Raw genomic sequence first — 16,854 nt, 5'->3', positions numbered from 1 at the left:
GTATTTTTTAGTTTTCCCCCCACAAAAATAAAGGATTTTTCTGTCATATTAAGGCAGTCCCATTTTGTAAATTAATCTGTGAGAGATCGTATCGTGAACCCAGATGTGAAATCGAATCGTATCGGGAGTTGAGTGAATCGTACATCCCTAAGTATAACCCATTACGGGTACATCTCAGTATGTAGCAGTCTACGTACTGAGATTTTAAGAGGAACTCAGCCGATGTGAACTCAGACCGTGACTACGGAATTGACAAAATTAGCATGAAACGCCATCACCGGGGCAAAGAACGTTTTTTTATGGGGACCGCTTATTAAGTGCACCGCCCTCCCTCCTCTTGTCCTGGCTGCATAAACTCATCTTAAACCACCACGAACCACCTCTCAAATGCAATGCAAAATTCACGAACTCCTAACTACAGAGCCTCCAGTGCCCGTTTAACTTTGCTGTGCTCTAAAGCTCTGTCCGTTTTTCGTGTAGCGCAGCGGTGCTCCGTGAGAACATGATCAGCCTTAATCATCTTCAATTCGTGTGTCATTCGTTCATTCATTTTTCATTATGTAACAAAAAGATGAAAAACGGAAAATTCAAGCTCTTTTGCTTCGGTACGGAAAAAGAAAAACGGAAGACGAACACCTTTATCATTTTCTCCATTATCGATTGGCCAAAGTACGTGATCCGGAAGTGCACTCTCATCCGACGCTAATGGCTATGCTAACGGCAGTTCGGCATGACAAGATCACTGCTTTAGCTGGTGTTGAGTACAGAACCTCCTCACGGACATTTCGGAGGATTTAAAGACTCTTAAGTGTTCCAGAGCTGAAGATATTGCGAAATGTGTAACGCTTCACTTCCGGGTACGTACTTTGACAAATCGAAAATTGGGTGACATCATTGCAGTTCTCATACATCTTATATGACATATAATAATTAAAAACGGGCGGTCAGAATAATCCATGTCACTACAACTTTATCTACCTTTTTTGTACCTTACATTATTTTTTATTCAGTTTTTTTAAAATTTATTAGTAGGGATGTAACGATTCACTCAACTCCCGATACGATTCGATTCACGATACTGGGTTCACAATATGATTCTCTCACGATTTATTTTACAAAATGGGACTGAGTCAAAAGATGACTGAAAAATATTCCTTTATTTTTTTTGGAAAAATACTGTACTATTTTCTTTTTATTTTTTATTGTCAAAAGAATCCCTTGATAAACTATTCAAAACAATGCAATTTAAAAAAATAAATCTTGAAATAAATAAAGGAATAATACAAGAAGAAGCTTATTAATTTAAATTCTGGTTCTATAGTAAACAATACAAAACTGCATAATAGTTCTTTTTCTTTTTAAAAGTGCAACTGAAAATGTATTTTGTGCCTTAACAATTGGACTTTAAATACAAAAAAAAAAAATAAAACGTCATTGCACTAATTTACGTCAGATATTTGTTTGGACCAGCAGAGGGCGCTGGTAACCCAGTGGTCGGTTGGCATGCAGCTAATATAGCAGTGAAGAAGAGATGCTATGCTAGCAGACAGAGCTAATAGAAAAACGTGACTTTTACAGATATTCACGTAATATTACAGATATTCATTCGGTGCTAAAGGGGCAAGGAATCATTTAGTAACATGTAACATTAACATGTAAGAGTAGAAGGCGGCCAGAAAGAAAGTAGTAGCAGATTCGGCCCGCCGGTACACTGCTGGACAAGAGAAGGGATGAATATATAGCGCCCTCTGCTGTTTAAAAAAAAGTACTGCGATTCAGTTTTCAAAGTATCGATGTCAATCGTGATACCTATGAATCGATTTTACTGCCTTACGATTAATCGTTATCCCTATTTATTAGTATTTATTTTGTTTCATCACAGAAGTTAAAAAATAATGATTTCTTTAACAAATTATAAATAATAATTTTAAAAAAGGCATTTAAAAAATTAAAGTGGAAAAAAACAGAATTTGGGAAAAAATTAAATGGAATTTGGGAAAAATAAAACCGATTTATAGGGCCCTATAGGTTAACGGAGTAGTTGTAAATATTAGAATATGTATCTATGAGTGCTCGGGATGTAACGATTAATCGTAAGGCAGTTAAAAATCAATTCATAGGTATCACTGTTCCCATCGATACTGTGAAAATTGAATCGCAGTACTTTTTTTAAACAGCAGAGGGCGCTATCCAGAAGTGTTGGCGGCAGGCGGAATCTGCTACTACTTTCTTTCTGGCCGCCTTCTACTCTTAAGCATATTCATAAATGATTCCTTACCCCTTTACCACCAAAAGAATATCTGTAATATTACGTGAGTATCTGTAAAAGTCACGTTTTCTATTACCTCGGTCTGCTAGCATAGCATCTCTTCTTCACTACAATAATATCTGCATGCCAAACCGACCACTGGGTTTCCAGTCCCTCTGCTGGTCCAAACAAATATCTGACCTAAATACAGTGCATTTTTTTTTTTAAGTCCAATTGTTAAGGTTGTTAAAATACATTTTCAGTTCACTTTTAAAAAGAAAAATAACTATATGCAATTTTGGTTGGTTATTATAGAACCAGAATTTAAATGAATAGGTTTCTTCTTCATTTGTATTATTCCTTTATTTATTTCATTCAAGATTTATTTTTAGTTAAATTGCATTGTTTTGAATAGTTTATCAAGGGATTATTTTGACAATGGAAACTAAAAGGAAAACAGTACAGTTTTTTTATAGTTTTGAACCCAAAAAAATGAAAGGAATATTTTTCAGTCATCATTTGTCTACAGTCCCATTTTGTAAAATAAATCGTGAGAGAATCGTATCGTGAACCCAGTATCGTGAATCGAATGGTATCGGGAGTTGAGTGAATCGTTACATTCCTATTGAGTGCTAAAGTTTCTGTTAGGGATATGTATGGTTGTTGTAAATACAATAATATGTCATCTGCATATAAACTGATTTTATGATGAGCAGTAGGTGTCCGTATTTCTGTAATTTGTGGGTTTTGACGGATTGCAGCAGAAAATGGTTCAACGTATAGAGTCAAAAGAGATGGAGAGAGTGGCCATCCTTGCCTTGTCCCCCTGCGTAGTGAAAATGATTGTGAGATGAGACCATTTGTTAGTACTGTGGCGGTGACTGAGGTGCGCAAAATGTGAACCCAATTAATAAATGATTCCCCAACGCCAAATATTTAAAGTGTGGGTGTTAAAAAGGACCAGTTAAATTTATTAAAATGCCATTTCAGTGTCTAATGATACTACAATAATTGTTGGTTGTTGGTATGTTATTGCACGTTCTATTAAATTAAACAGTCTATGTGGCAGATTCACTAAAGGGGTATTAAAACATGTGCAAATGTCACTACATGCATTAATAAGGGGTACAAACCCCAGGGAATCTGGACTGTGCGTGTTCAGTGTGTCACAATGCACCCACAATTCAGTTAGCGCATTTCTCTCTAATGTAGGCAGATGTAATAAGGGGCGTAAAAAATAGAGGGGGAAATGCAAATAAATGAATGCCGTGGATGCAATGCAATTAATCAAATCTGTAATGTTTGCGGTGTTTCTGCAACAAAAATAGTACAACTCACAGGCAGGTGCAAACTCACACAGCTCTGCAGTGAGTGTTAACACAAAACACAACAGAGATTAAAAAAAGGATCCATTTAATCTTTGTAGTATAAGAAAATAATTTAAATAAAATAATAGTCATTATTAACAGCCACTGAAAGAAAATGCAGAGTAATGTGTGTTTTGTGTGTGTGTGTGTGTGTGTGTGAGGGAGAGAAACAGCTGGAGTCCGGTGTGGCTCCGTGCACAGCATCCTCCACCGCAGAGAGGATGCTGTGTGCACAAAGATCCATGGATGTCGAGCTGTGTTTATGTTCCTCTCCATGTTTTGACCGTCAAACTCTCATGTCGGGTTGATGGCAAGGAGCGTCAGGCCAGAATCAACTGACCAGCTGCGTAATTTACGCAGCGATGGAACAAGCTTCACATCTGAGACATACATCTGAGTTTGACACAGCACTACTCAAGAGCTCAGACCTACTGCATGATGTGATCTAATAAGAGCGAAGTTACAGACACTGACAGGAGCAGCCACATTAAATTAGGGGGAAAAAGAAGATTGGGTTTTAAAATGTATTAAACACATTTTTTTGTTTATTTGGTTTTCTACATTATTAAATGTTTGTGCAGCACACAAAGAAGTCCACTTGCCTCCAATTTAACTTCTTCAAATGTCATTTTGTGTTTCTATGCTCTCACCTCTCCACGTTGAATCAGCAAAATGTTCATTTAAATAGGGCGGTCTCAACCACGTCTATACGCCCACCTATTTGCGCCACAATCTTAGTGAATTCCCCACAGCAGGTGAGGAAACAGCGCCACCAAAAGATTTAGGGACCTGGTTTACTACCCTTTATTTCAGATCTTAGTGAATCCGCCCCTATGTGTATTATTTGAGGAATTTGATAAATCCGGTTTGATCAGGATGTTATATAGATAGAATTACTTTTTCTATGTGTTGAGATAGTGTTTTGGTGAACATTTTGAGATTAACATTAATCAGAGATATGCTGGTTGGTAGGGTTGGATCTTTGTTAGGTTTATGGAGGAGTGAGATTATGGCAGTGTTCATGTGTACTGGTAGTGTTTTTTTTTCCAAATTCTGTCTTTCACATAAATTTTTAAAAAATCAGTTTGTTAGAAATATTATAATTTGTTTCTGAAAATATTAGTTTTTAACTCCTGTGAGGAAACAAAATACTAAAAATAAAAAAAACCCATAATTAAACAAAAATGTACGTCAAAAAGAAAGCAAGGTACAATTTAAAGGTAGATATAAGTTGTACTGTGAGGAAACAAAAATAAATACTAATAAAAAGAAAACTACACTTAAACAAAATGTATGTCAAAAATAAAAATGTAATTTAAAATGAGTAAGATACAATTAAAAGGTATGTATAAGTTGTACTGACATTGATTTTTCTACTCCTTTTTAATTATTCATGTCATAAAGATGTAAGAGAGCAGCATTGTTACTCAATTTAACCTCAGGGATCAATGGTTTACTGAATCTGATCAGGTTTATTGATTAAGTTTTGATCAACTTAATTTAAATTAACCTAATTTAAATGGTCCTGATGACATCATTCCAGAATGTAACGATTACACAAAAATAAATGTGCAAGACACATCACATGTAAGAAGTGTTTTTTTCACAAGCGTGTGTCCTGTAACCATCTCTGATTGGCCAGCAGCCTGGGAAGGCGGTTCTCTGCAATTCTGATTGGTGAACATATATATCACTCAAATGATGAAGACGAAAGAAAAAATCTCTAGCATCTGAGGTTAAGTTATTGCAGTAGTGAAAACCGTAATATCGATGGGATTAAGGTTAATCGTTCAGCCTTACTGGTAGTCTTGCTTTTTGTTTTACTTCAACTATGACTCTTTGAAATAAGGGAGTGAGGATGGTCCAAAAATTTTATAGAACCTGAAAGGGAACCAATCTGGTCCAGGTGCTTTTTTTGTTTAGTATGAGTTTAAGTGCAGTGTCAAGTTCTTTGTACAGTTGTGTGCGAAAGTCAGGGCACCCCTTTAAAAACAGCATATTTTATATATTTAAAAAGTTATATTCATATTTACTGTCTCTCTGGTATATGGGAAAAAAAGACAATATTGTCAGGAAACATTAATGCATAGTTACATTTTATTTTATAAATTGAACAAAATTACAAAAATGAAAAAACATAATTTTGGCATGTGCAAAAGTCGGGGCACCCTACAGCATCAGTACCTTCAGTACTTAGTAACACCCCTCTGGCAGATATCACAGCTTGTAAACGCTTCTTATAGCCAAACAAGTCTCTGGATTCTATTATTTGGGATTTTTCCCCATTCTTCCTTGCAAAAGGCTTCCAGTTCTGCAATATTCCTAGGACGTCTTGCATGCACAGCTCTTTTAAGATCTACCCACAGATTTTCGATAATGTTTAAGTCGGGAGACTGTGAAGGCCATTCCAAAACCTTCAGCTTGCGTTTCTTGAAGTAGTCCATGGTGGATTTGGAGGTATATTTAGGATCATTATCCTGTTGTAGAAGCCATCCTCTTTTCAGCTTTACCTTTTTTACAGATGCTGTGATATTTGCCTCCAGAATTTGCTGGTATTTAATTGAATTCATTCTTCCCTCCACCCGAGCAATGTTTCCTGTCCCACTGGCTGCAACACAACCCCAAAGCATGATGGATCCACCCCCATATTTAACAGTTGGCAAGGTGTTCTTTTCATGAAATGCTGCTCTTATTTTCTCCAAACATACCTTTGCTTATTGTGGCCAAAGAGTTCTATTTTAACTTCATCAGTCCACAGCACTTGTTTCCAAAAGTCATCAGGCTTCTGTAGATGTTCTGTTGCATATTTTTGACGTTGTATTTTATGATGAGTCGTAGATAAGGTTTTTTCTACAGACTCTTCCATGAAGGTCTTGTTTGTGCAACTATCGGCGCACAGTGGAAGGGTGCACCACCACTCCTGAGTCTGCTAAATCTTCCTGGAGGTCTTTTGAAGTCAAATGTGGGTTTGGTTTACCTTTCTGACCAGACTACGAGCTGTTCTCTCTCGAGAGTTTCCTTGGTCTTCCAGATATCTCTTGACCTCCACAGTTCCCCTCACCTGCCATCTCTTAATTATGCCTCGCACTGTGGAAACTGCAAGCTGAAGGTTTGGAATGGCCTTCACAGTCTCCCGACTTAAACATTATCGAAAATCTGTGGGTAGATCTTAAAGAGCTGTGCATGCAAGACGTCCTAGGAATATTGCAGAACTGGAAGCCTTTTGCAAGGAAGAATGGGGAAAAATCCCAAATAATAGAATCCAGAGACTTGTTGTTGGCTATAAGAAGCATTTACAAGCTGTGATATCTGCCAGAGGGGTGTTACTAAGTACTGAAGGTACTGATGCTGTAGGGTGCCCCGACTTTTGCACATGCCAAAATTATGTTTTTCATTTTTGTAATTTTGTTCAATTTAAAATAAAATGTAACTATGCATTAATGTTTCCTGACAATATTGTCTTTTTTTCCCATATACCAGAGAGACAGTAAATATGAATATAACTTTTTAAATATATAAAATATGCTGTTTTTAAAGGGGTGCTGCCCGACTTTCGCACACAACTGTATGTGATTGGTGATTCTAGAATCTCTAATTGTTACTTACATCTCCAACAAATCCCTCACCCCGTTATATTCTCTACCATCAACAACTACATTTCTGATATCAAAACCTGGATGGACAATAACTTCCTCCATCTCAAAGGCAATAAAACTGAACTCCTCATCACCTGACATAAATCTCTTCTTCCCTCTGTTCAGAACATCACCCACCTCATTGCCAATTATTTGAATGTTCCATGTTAAAATGTTTAGAGCTGACATGTTTGACATTTGAGATGCCTGTGCGTGTGTGTGTTTGTGTGTGTGTGTGTGTGCGCACATGTGAAAAAAGAAGAAAGCAAACACGAAACAAATAACGTTGGACATGAGGAGATGCAGGGAAGATGGACAGTAAAATGACTGGCAGTAATGTTCGCTGTTTGTATTGTTGTCCTTTTGATTTAGTCCGTTCATAATATTAAGATTGAAAAGAAACATACAGAACCTGATTAGCCTGGTGTTATTCTTGTCCCCGTCTTCACATTTTGTGCTCTCAGTTTCCAATCTGCTCTTGCTTGATGATTCTGAAAACATTTGTTTGACCCCTTTTAGGGTCAGTTTTGTGACTACTGCACCACTGCTGACCCAACCAAATCTCACCCAGTGACAAACGCCATTGATGGAACAGAGAAGTGGTGGCAGAGTCCTCCTCTGTCCAGAGGAACAGGCTATAACCAGGTGAATGTCACCTTGGACCTGGGACAGGTGAGATTATCATCACACTTTATGCTGAGTGATGTGTCTATGCATTGAAGTATTTAGGTGGTGATGTGACAGTAACAGGTAGGAAGATTTGTTTTGGCTGCAGTATGTTTTCCACTACACTCCTGTGGCAAACTGCGCCTTTTCATCCAGAGATGTTACTGTACGTGGTTAGGTGTTTGCTCTGACTTAATCACTTCAGCTTGCAGCAATCATGCGAATAATATGCTGCGGCTTGTTAGATTCCCCTAATCTAACACTCAATTGGGTCTTCAGTTCAGCTTTATTTAATGAGAAAGGTTTAGAATAGAACAGATAGACTTTATTGTCTGTCCTGATTCCTGATTCCAGTAACAGCAACACATTGAGCACAATGTAAACACATTCAGTACAGTCGAATACCGATGAGTATTATTTAAACAGTTTATGGAGAACAATTTTAGATGGAACTGTGAGAACGGGCTAACTTCAATTGGTACACCTTACTGAAGTCAATGAGTCGCTGTTCGTGTCAATGTCCGTGTGCCTGAGGTGAGGGGAATCAGGGATGGTGAAACAAAGGACACTCGCATACATAAATTCGCTAAAAGGTAACAACATTGTCAATAAGTGACAGAAGAAGCCACTGCCATGGGGAATATCCATGGAGAGGCGACTCTCTCCAAACCAGGAATGACAGGCATACATACCGGTGTAGCAGGCAAAATGAACCCCTACCCAGATTATACCTGGGGTGTAATAAGCCATGGTCAGATTATACCCCTTGTATTGTATCTACAAAGTTTATTTTTCTCACTAATGTTTTTAAACAGATAAGACATTTGGTATACAACATCAATGTACTTTCTTAGACACATGTTTAGATTATTGGCATTTTCTTCTGTCAGGTATTTTATCTTTATTGGTGTAATCAAAATTCTAAATTACTTGCTGCTTCGTCTTTACCATGGACAAGGAAGATGGTGCATGGGTGAATATAAAATGATTCTGACCGATGAGCATGCTCATGCTGATGTAATATGACGTGTTATAATAATGATCAATATAATACAAACATGTTATATAAATGTTTATATACAAGATATGGGAAGTGGTCTGAAAGATGTTAAAAAAAAACCCATTATATATATTACAATACAAGACATGACAATGATAGTATGGGTATAAATTATATAATGAAGACAGTATAGTAATTATTGTGTAATAACCATGGTGTTGAAAAATAATTAAACACAATATGATTTAAATGGATTTGTAACATAATAAAGATTTTGATACATCAATAATAAGTTATATTAATAATAACTTGGAGGAACATATGATAAATAATAAAGGCACTGGTCATTAGTAGTGTCTGATTTGTGCATTTTGCACGTTCAAGATAGAGAATGCAGGGGAGTTGTGTGAAGGAAAGCGCAAAATTACATTTGAAGAAGTAGAATTGGAGGTGATAGCAACAGAGCAACAGGTCGACTTCTGTCTGCTGCATAAACCATTCTTAAAAACGTAGTTTTTTTTTTTGTCCTCTTTATTTGGCCACACTGTCGGTCCCGTTGCATTGCTCATATCTGGCCATGGAAAACAGGTGCCTCTGCAAAGTTAGAAACCACACTATTGATCTCAGTTACTGCAGAAACAAAGAAAGCAGTCTGCAGCACTTGAAGGTGAGCTAATTGGCTTTACTCAGCAGATTTGGTGTAAAGCTGTGAGCTCCCACCTGCCTTTGGGAGGTACTAAATGTATACCCAAAAATAGGCACCACAAACAGTTCCAGGTTTGCTAAATGTGACTGCCTGTACTGCATTAATGTGTATGCATTCCTCCTTCAAATATGTTGCACTGCTGAAATGGTTACATTACATATTCAGAGATAAATGCACTATATGCATTGTGCACACTATGTTGCATGCTTGACAGTTTCAATCCTGATGGCGTGGGCTTTGCACTATTTATCAGCGCATGTATTGACGTCAGCTGGAAATCTTTAGTAAATCACCCTAAAGCATAGGTGGGCAAACTACGGCCCGCGGGCCACATCCGGCCCGTTGATCTTTTTAATCTGGCCCGCTGAAGCCAAATAAACAATTAAAACACAAAATGAACCGTCTACTACTCCGTCATTTAGCTCAAAACGCAGAGCACATGGAAACAAAAACGAACATTGGCAGAGAAAGCTGCACGTAACAATGATGCCTTCACGGCTATGGGAAACCACAACACTCGTTGAATAAACTACATTGAGACTCAGTCCGTTACAAATCATAATTATGACTGAATTGCTTTGACTTAGTCCTGTGATTCCTGGCATCCTATCAGTATGGACAGAAAATGTAAGATGAGGAAGAAGCAGAGTTAGATTGGTCGCCGCTATAAAACACACCCCACATAGAAGAGAAAAAGAAGCGGCTGAAGAACTTACTCATGTTAGAAGCGGAAACTTGGACATCTGGCCAGACAAACAGTTCTTCCATGTCGGATAATCAAAGTAAGCTGTTTGTTGATGTTTTTATTGCGGGATCATGTGGTGTCCGCGTGAATACACCTGGCTTGCAAGGCAGCGTAGTGCGCCTTGTGAGCCAGGTGGAAGTTGACGGTGCAAAACCGTGGCGCTGACACTGCGATACACATCTACAACAATGAGTGGCCCAAAGAAAAGTTGAGTGTTTAATAATGAATGGACAAGTAAATACTTTATTAACAAATTACGTTGGAGGGTTTTTTCATGCAAATACTTTTTATTTAACTGACCTACTTACAGTATATACAGTATATATATGTATATATATACATATGTATATATGTATATATATATATATATATATATTGTTTAAAAGGCTCTGATTTATGTGCCTGCCTCTTTCAGAAGCACTCGGTTTCGAGCAGTGTGCACGTGACCGGTAGTTTAGTTTTGGCAGTTGTCCAAGTAAGAGCCTGATTTGGATGTTTAACTAGTTCCTGTCCTTTAAAACGTTCTTCTGAGTTGTGTGCAGTTCCTACTCCTGTTCCTGTGTGCTCCAGTTTGTCTATAGTCCATGACCAGAAAGTAAGTCACCATTTATGTTTTAAGTTTCCCTGGCCCTGCGCAGTGTCTGTTCATCTCAACAACTCCACCACCAGGTGAACTGTACAAGCACGTCGAAAGGCTATGGCAAGTAGATACAGTAACTTACAGGCCAGAGAAGAGGTTACGCGGTCTAAGCAGGATCAGCAGGCTGTCGCACGTCTTAAAGCCAATACTGTTCGGGTGGAGATTGATGGTGTCCTCAGGTATGCTACACCACTAGTTCGTCACGCAGACATGCCCCTGCTTCACGCACCAAAAGAGTCAGTCATGCCACAGCTGCGTAGTACCGAAAGGCGACTCCAGAAGCGCCCCGAACAAGCAGAAGCCTACAAGAAGGAAATGCAAAAGCTTATTACTGCAGGAGTGGTGCGTGAAGTCAGTGAGGACTCCCCACCCAAAGAGGTCTGGTACATACCCCATCATCTTGTCAGTCATAATGGAAAGAATCGCCTTGTTTTCAACTGCTCTCACACCTACCTTGGAGAGAGCCTGAACCAGTACCTACTTCCTGGCCCTACCCTTGGCGCCTCTCTACTTGGAGTCCTGTTGAGGTTTCGTGACCATCCGATAGCAGTCAGTGGAGACATCAAGGAGATGTTTCACCAAGTACGCCTCTTAGCTGAAGATCCCCCCTGCTAAGGTTCCTGTGGCGTGACTTGAAAATGAATGAGCCTCCTAAAATATTTGAGGGGCAGGTCTTACCTTTTGGCACCACGTGCAGCCCCTGCTGTGCATCTTATGCCCTACAGCTCCATGTTCTCGACCACACCCAACCTCTCGATGACCGGAGATTTTCGGTTGAGAAGTGCTTCTACGTGGATCACTGCCTACAGAGTGTGCCTACACCAAGGAAAGCCAAGATACTTGTTGACCGGCTCAGAGACCTTCTGGCCTCTGCAGGCTTTGAGTTACGTCAGTGGGCCTGCAACGAAGCCACTACTCTGAGCCACCTGCCTCAAGAGTCCAGATCAGAAAGCCTTGACCTCTGGCTAGCACGAGATAAGTCCAACCTTCTGGAGTCAACACTTGGCCTCTAAGACTTCTTAGGCTACAAACACCGGCCGATAACCTATGAGGCACCCACCCTGAGGAACATTTATCGAGTGCTAGCCTCCCAATATGATCCATTGGGCTGCCTGTTACCCTTCACCACCCGAGCAAAGCTTATTGTCCGTCAGCTTTGGGACAAACCGCATGGTGGGGATGACTGCAACTTGCCATCAGAACTCCTACAGGCCTGGTCTGAAGGGGAGGAATAGCTTGAGTCCCTCCCTCTCCTCACCTTTCCACGTGCATATGTGCCTACAGACACCAACCTAAAGAATGCTGTCCGTGAGGTGCACATTTTCGCAGATGCCTCTGAGAAAGCCTACGGGGCCGTAGCCTACTTGAGAACAGGGTACGCCAAAGGCCACATCCACCTCTCCTTCATTCTTGCTCGTTCCAGAGTGGCTCCAAAACGTCTGCATTCTATCCCTCGGTTGAGCTCTGTGCAGCACTTGCAGCATCACAGATGGCACAAGTCCTTAAGAAGGAACTAACCCTGAAAATGGAGCGCATCGTGTTGTGGTCAGACTCCACTACTGTGCTAACCTGGTTCTATTCTCAGTCCTGCAAATTTAAGGTGTTCGTTGGGGCCAAAGTAGCCGAGATACAGGAGTTGACTGAGAACTGCACATGGCGCTATGTAGACTCTTTAAACAATCCTGCCGATTACGTGACTCAAGGGAAGACCCTAAAGGCCCTCCTAGCGCCAAACCGATGGTCACAAGGACCTCCGTTTCTCCTTCAGAGCCCCGATACCTGGCCGGAGAAGCCCTGCACAGAACCAATGAAGAATGAGACTGAGTTCCGGAAGGCTGCTTTCTGTGGCCTAACGACCACCTCACCTACTACTTTGCTCTTGGCTGAAGAAATGTGCAACACCTGGCAGGAACTCCTGGATGTTACAGCTCAAAACCTTCAGGGGTCTTCCACCTCAAATTCGTCACCAAGTGCTGAGGAGTATTGTCAAGCGGAGGTACTCATTCTCCATCAAGCCCAACGACAATCCTTTCCGGAAGAATATAAGCACCTAGAGCTGGGAAACCTGTCTCATCAGGAAGTCGTTTGCTCACCCTAGCGCCCAACTTGGAGTGTCCACCAATCTGATGAGAGTGGGTGGCAGACTTCGACGATTGGAAGGTCAAGTCGACTTAACCCTGAACCCTGTTGTCCTCGATCCTTCACATCGAGTTACAGGCTTGCTCATTCAGAAGTATGATGCAGATTTCCATCACTCTGGTCCAGAGCGGGTCTTTGCAGAGCTGCGTAGGAAATTCTGGGTACTTCGAGGGCGGGAGGCAATCAGAAGATACCAACATGCATGTCCTGAGTGTCAGCGCTGGAGAGCTAGTCCCTCAATTCCCAGAATGGCTGACTTACCCACTGCTCGTCTCCAATTACACAAACCAGCCTTCTACTCCACTGGTGTGGATTGCTTGGGGCCTATGATGGTGAAAGTGGGCAGACGCCAGGAAAAGTGCTGGGGGATTATATTCAAGGGTTTTACATTTGGATCTACTCAAGATGATGAATGCAGACGCCTACCTGATGGCTCTGAGGCGCTTTATTGCTAGAAGAGGAACCCCTGCAGACATATGGTCGGACAATGGAACAAACTTTAGGGGAGGCGAACGGGAGCTCAGAGAAGCCTATGAAAGCATGGCACAAACCCTGCAGGATCAACTCGCTCGTCAAAGGATCCAGTTCAGGTTCAAACCTGCAGCAGCCCCACACTTTGGTGAAGTGTGGGAAAGAGAGGTTTGCTCAGTCAAGTCCGCACTCAACACTAGCGTGGGATCACAACCTCTACCTGAAGACGTCTTCCAAACGGTACTCCTAGAAGTGGAGGCTGTCCTGAACTCGAAGCCCCTAGGCTACATATCTGCTGACGTCGCAGATATTGAACTTGTAACACCCAACAGTCTGCTGATGGGGCGGCCAGATGGATCTCTTCCACAAGTGGTCTACCCAGGGACTGACATCTTGACCTGTAGACGCTGGAGGCATTCACAGATTCTTGCTGATCAGTTCTGGTGTAGGTTCATCAGAGATTACCTTCCTAGCCTACAGACTAGGCAGAAATGGCATTCCTCTCCTCCCGAAATCCTGGAAATGGCAGTTGTCATGATGGTTGACCCACAACTGCCTCGGGCCCTATGGCCCATCGGACATGTGAAGATTCACCGCAGTGATGATGGGTTCATTAGGTCTGCTGAAGTGGATGTTAAAGGACACGTCTACACCCGGCCGGTGGCTCGGTTGGTGGTGTCTCCAGCTCTTTCATCAAGTGAGGAAGATCCCTCTCAGTCCTTCTCTATCATTAGTTGAAGAGCCTTTATTTCAAACAAAAGTTCAATGCACTTTTGGGGGCGGCTGTTTAAAAGGCTCTGATTTATGTGCCTGCCTCTTTAAGAGGCACTCGGTTTCAGTGAGCAGTGTGCACGTGACCGGTAGTTTAGTTTTGGCAGTTGTCCAAGTAAGAGCCTTATTCGGATGTTTAGCTAGTTCCTGTCCTTTAAAACGTTCTTCTGAGTTGTGTGCAGTTCCTACTCCTGTTCCTGCTAACAGCTATGATGATGTCATGTCTAACCCACTTATGTAACACCGTTTACTGTGTCGGAGTTCACGTTGCTGTTATAACTGCTAGGGGAAAATCTATTCAATAATATTTTCGGCCAGGAGAGGGTGCTATTACCTTGCACATTGATTCAGTTTAAATGTGGAGCTTCATTTATACAGAAGAGTGAATGTGGGTCATTTCTTTTTCCCTTTGGTTGTAAATTAGAGATAATTTGGAGTAATTGAACCTTTTTGATGTTGATGTAACAGAATGTTACTTATATCAGCTGTTCACAGCTTTGTATTTGCTTTACATATAATTGTTTATTTTTCTCATGTTTGTTACAGACTATACAATATAAGAACTACTAAAACAACTAGCATCTAATCTGCTGTTAATTGGAATACAATACAGCTGGAACACACTCCAGTTAAAGAGAAAGGATGTCTCATCTCTTCATTCCTGTGCCCTGATCAGCACCCCATTCAGATTGCTGTCTTACACCTAAAAGAACTAGACGATCACTGTTTCCTCTCTTTCATATATATATATATATATATATATATATATATATTTATATATATATATATATATATATATATATATATATATATATATATATATATATATGTAACGGAGTAAATAAGTTATTAAATTACTGTAAAGTTTGGGACGCAAATATTATTATTTATGTTGTTTTATTTTGAAAATCCAGCGGAGGTTAATGCTGCGCATTGCTTGAGTTGGCGCAGTCTGTGTGATGTCTGCTGGTGGTAAGTTGGTCTCCTGTTCACCAGTCACATTCCTGTTAAAACATGTGTTTTATAGTCTATAGAGAATCACGAAACAATGATGTTTAATAACACAGTGTTTATGGCGAAGTTAATATGCAGTTTGAGTTGCTGTGTTTCCTTAATATGTAATAGTGAGCTTGGAAACTGAGCTATTAGCCTATTCAATGCTAACGGAAGCTAACCGCTAATTAGCTGAGATGCAGGCATTGATGTGCACACTGTAGCCTTATTTGCTAATGTCTGACTCTATTTTTAGTTAATGCTGGAGTGAACTGGTGACCAACTGAGAAGATTTTTATTTGTGTTCCATGTTTCAGGTATGTTTTGTTGAAGTCTGTTGATTTTGTGTGTATTATACATTGTAAATTGATTATTTGGAGAACAAAATGTTCATTTTGTTTTATTTCTATCCATTTAAATCGTATATAATGGCAGATCGATAATTCTTGTTTAGTTATGAACATATTTTCTTTTGTTTAAAAAGTATCACTATACGATCACGCATTGCTTGAGTTGGCGCAGTCTGTGTGATGTCTGCTGGTGTTAATGCTGGAGTGAACTGGTGACCAACTGAGAGATTTTTATTTGTGTCCCATGTTTCAGAATAAACAGTGCCATATGTTCATCTATCCTGCCTCCTGGGAGTGATTTAAAAGAGCGACAAGCAGAGCAAAGTAGAGAGGGTCACATTGGTGCCGTGACCTGTCGACTCTTCGAGAATGTGGTTTCTCAGCGATCCGGGACTGCTTTGCTGCTGCTGTTTGTTCCGGTGTGGGAGCTGGTGGATGTGCTGTTGGACTGGTGTTACTTAGAAAGGTGAATCTGTGTGCTTCATTGCTCGAAACCAGCTGCATATTTGCTGGGAGGAGGCCTGATTTTACTGTCTTACTGATTCTTTTTATTTTACTGGCCGCATCATTTTTTTTGCATATTGAGCTCTATTTTCACGAGTGGCATTGTGTAATTTTCACTGATAGTCCAAAATGGACTTCTCTCCTATGGGATCAGTGGCTTCGCGTGGGTTTGGTAGGGGGAGAGGGTTCCTACAGACACCGGTGGAATTACAATTTGATAGTCCCAGTCACAGAGGTGAAAGAGCAGAGGTTAGTGAAGCTGTAGCCTCTCCTTTGAGCCATTCTGTGAACATTTCACAGGACACCAGCCCACTCGCCACTGACCCCTCACCCATTACTGCAGACATTGCCAGTCAATTGAGTGCTGTCATACAACAAGTGGGTCAGCAGGTAGCACAGAACATTATCACCCACCTTAGTCCATCTGCTAGCACCCCTGGAGCAATTCCTGCTTCTTCAACAGCCATTAATGACAGGTCAGTTTCACATGCTTTCGATGCCTCACATTCCCAGTATGTTCCCCACAGAAAAATAAAAGATCCACCCTGCTTCAGGGGAGACAACAATGACACTATCTCGATTCGTGAGTGGGAAGACCTCATGAGGAACTTTACTAAAA

At 40.6% G+C, this 16,854-nt stretch overlaps 1 protein-coding gene across 1 annotated transcript in view; it reads left to right on the top strand.

The window, feature by feature from the left end:
* Positions 1–16,854, top strand: part of LOC114478810 (laminin subunit alpha-3-like) — a 97,026-nt gene that overhangs the window by 11,812 nt on the left and 68,360 nt on the right. Inside the window, exon 2 of the mRNA XM_028472091.1 lies at positions 7,770–7,922. Within this exon, the coding sequence (XP_028327892.1) occupies positions 7,770–7,922 (153 nt within the window). The remainder of the gene's footprint in view (positions 1–7,769; positions 7,923–16,854) is intronic.

Source organism: Gouania willdenowi, chromosome 17, assembly GCF_900634775.1.
Source record: "Gouania willdenowi chromosome 17, fGouWil2.1, whole genome shotgun sequence".
NCBI lineage: Eukaryota > Metazoa > Chordata > Actinopteri > Blenniiformes > Gobiesocidae > Gouania > Gouania willdenowi.
This window is presented reverse-complemented; position numbering and strand designations above follow the sequence as displayed.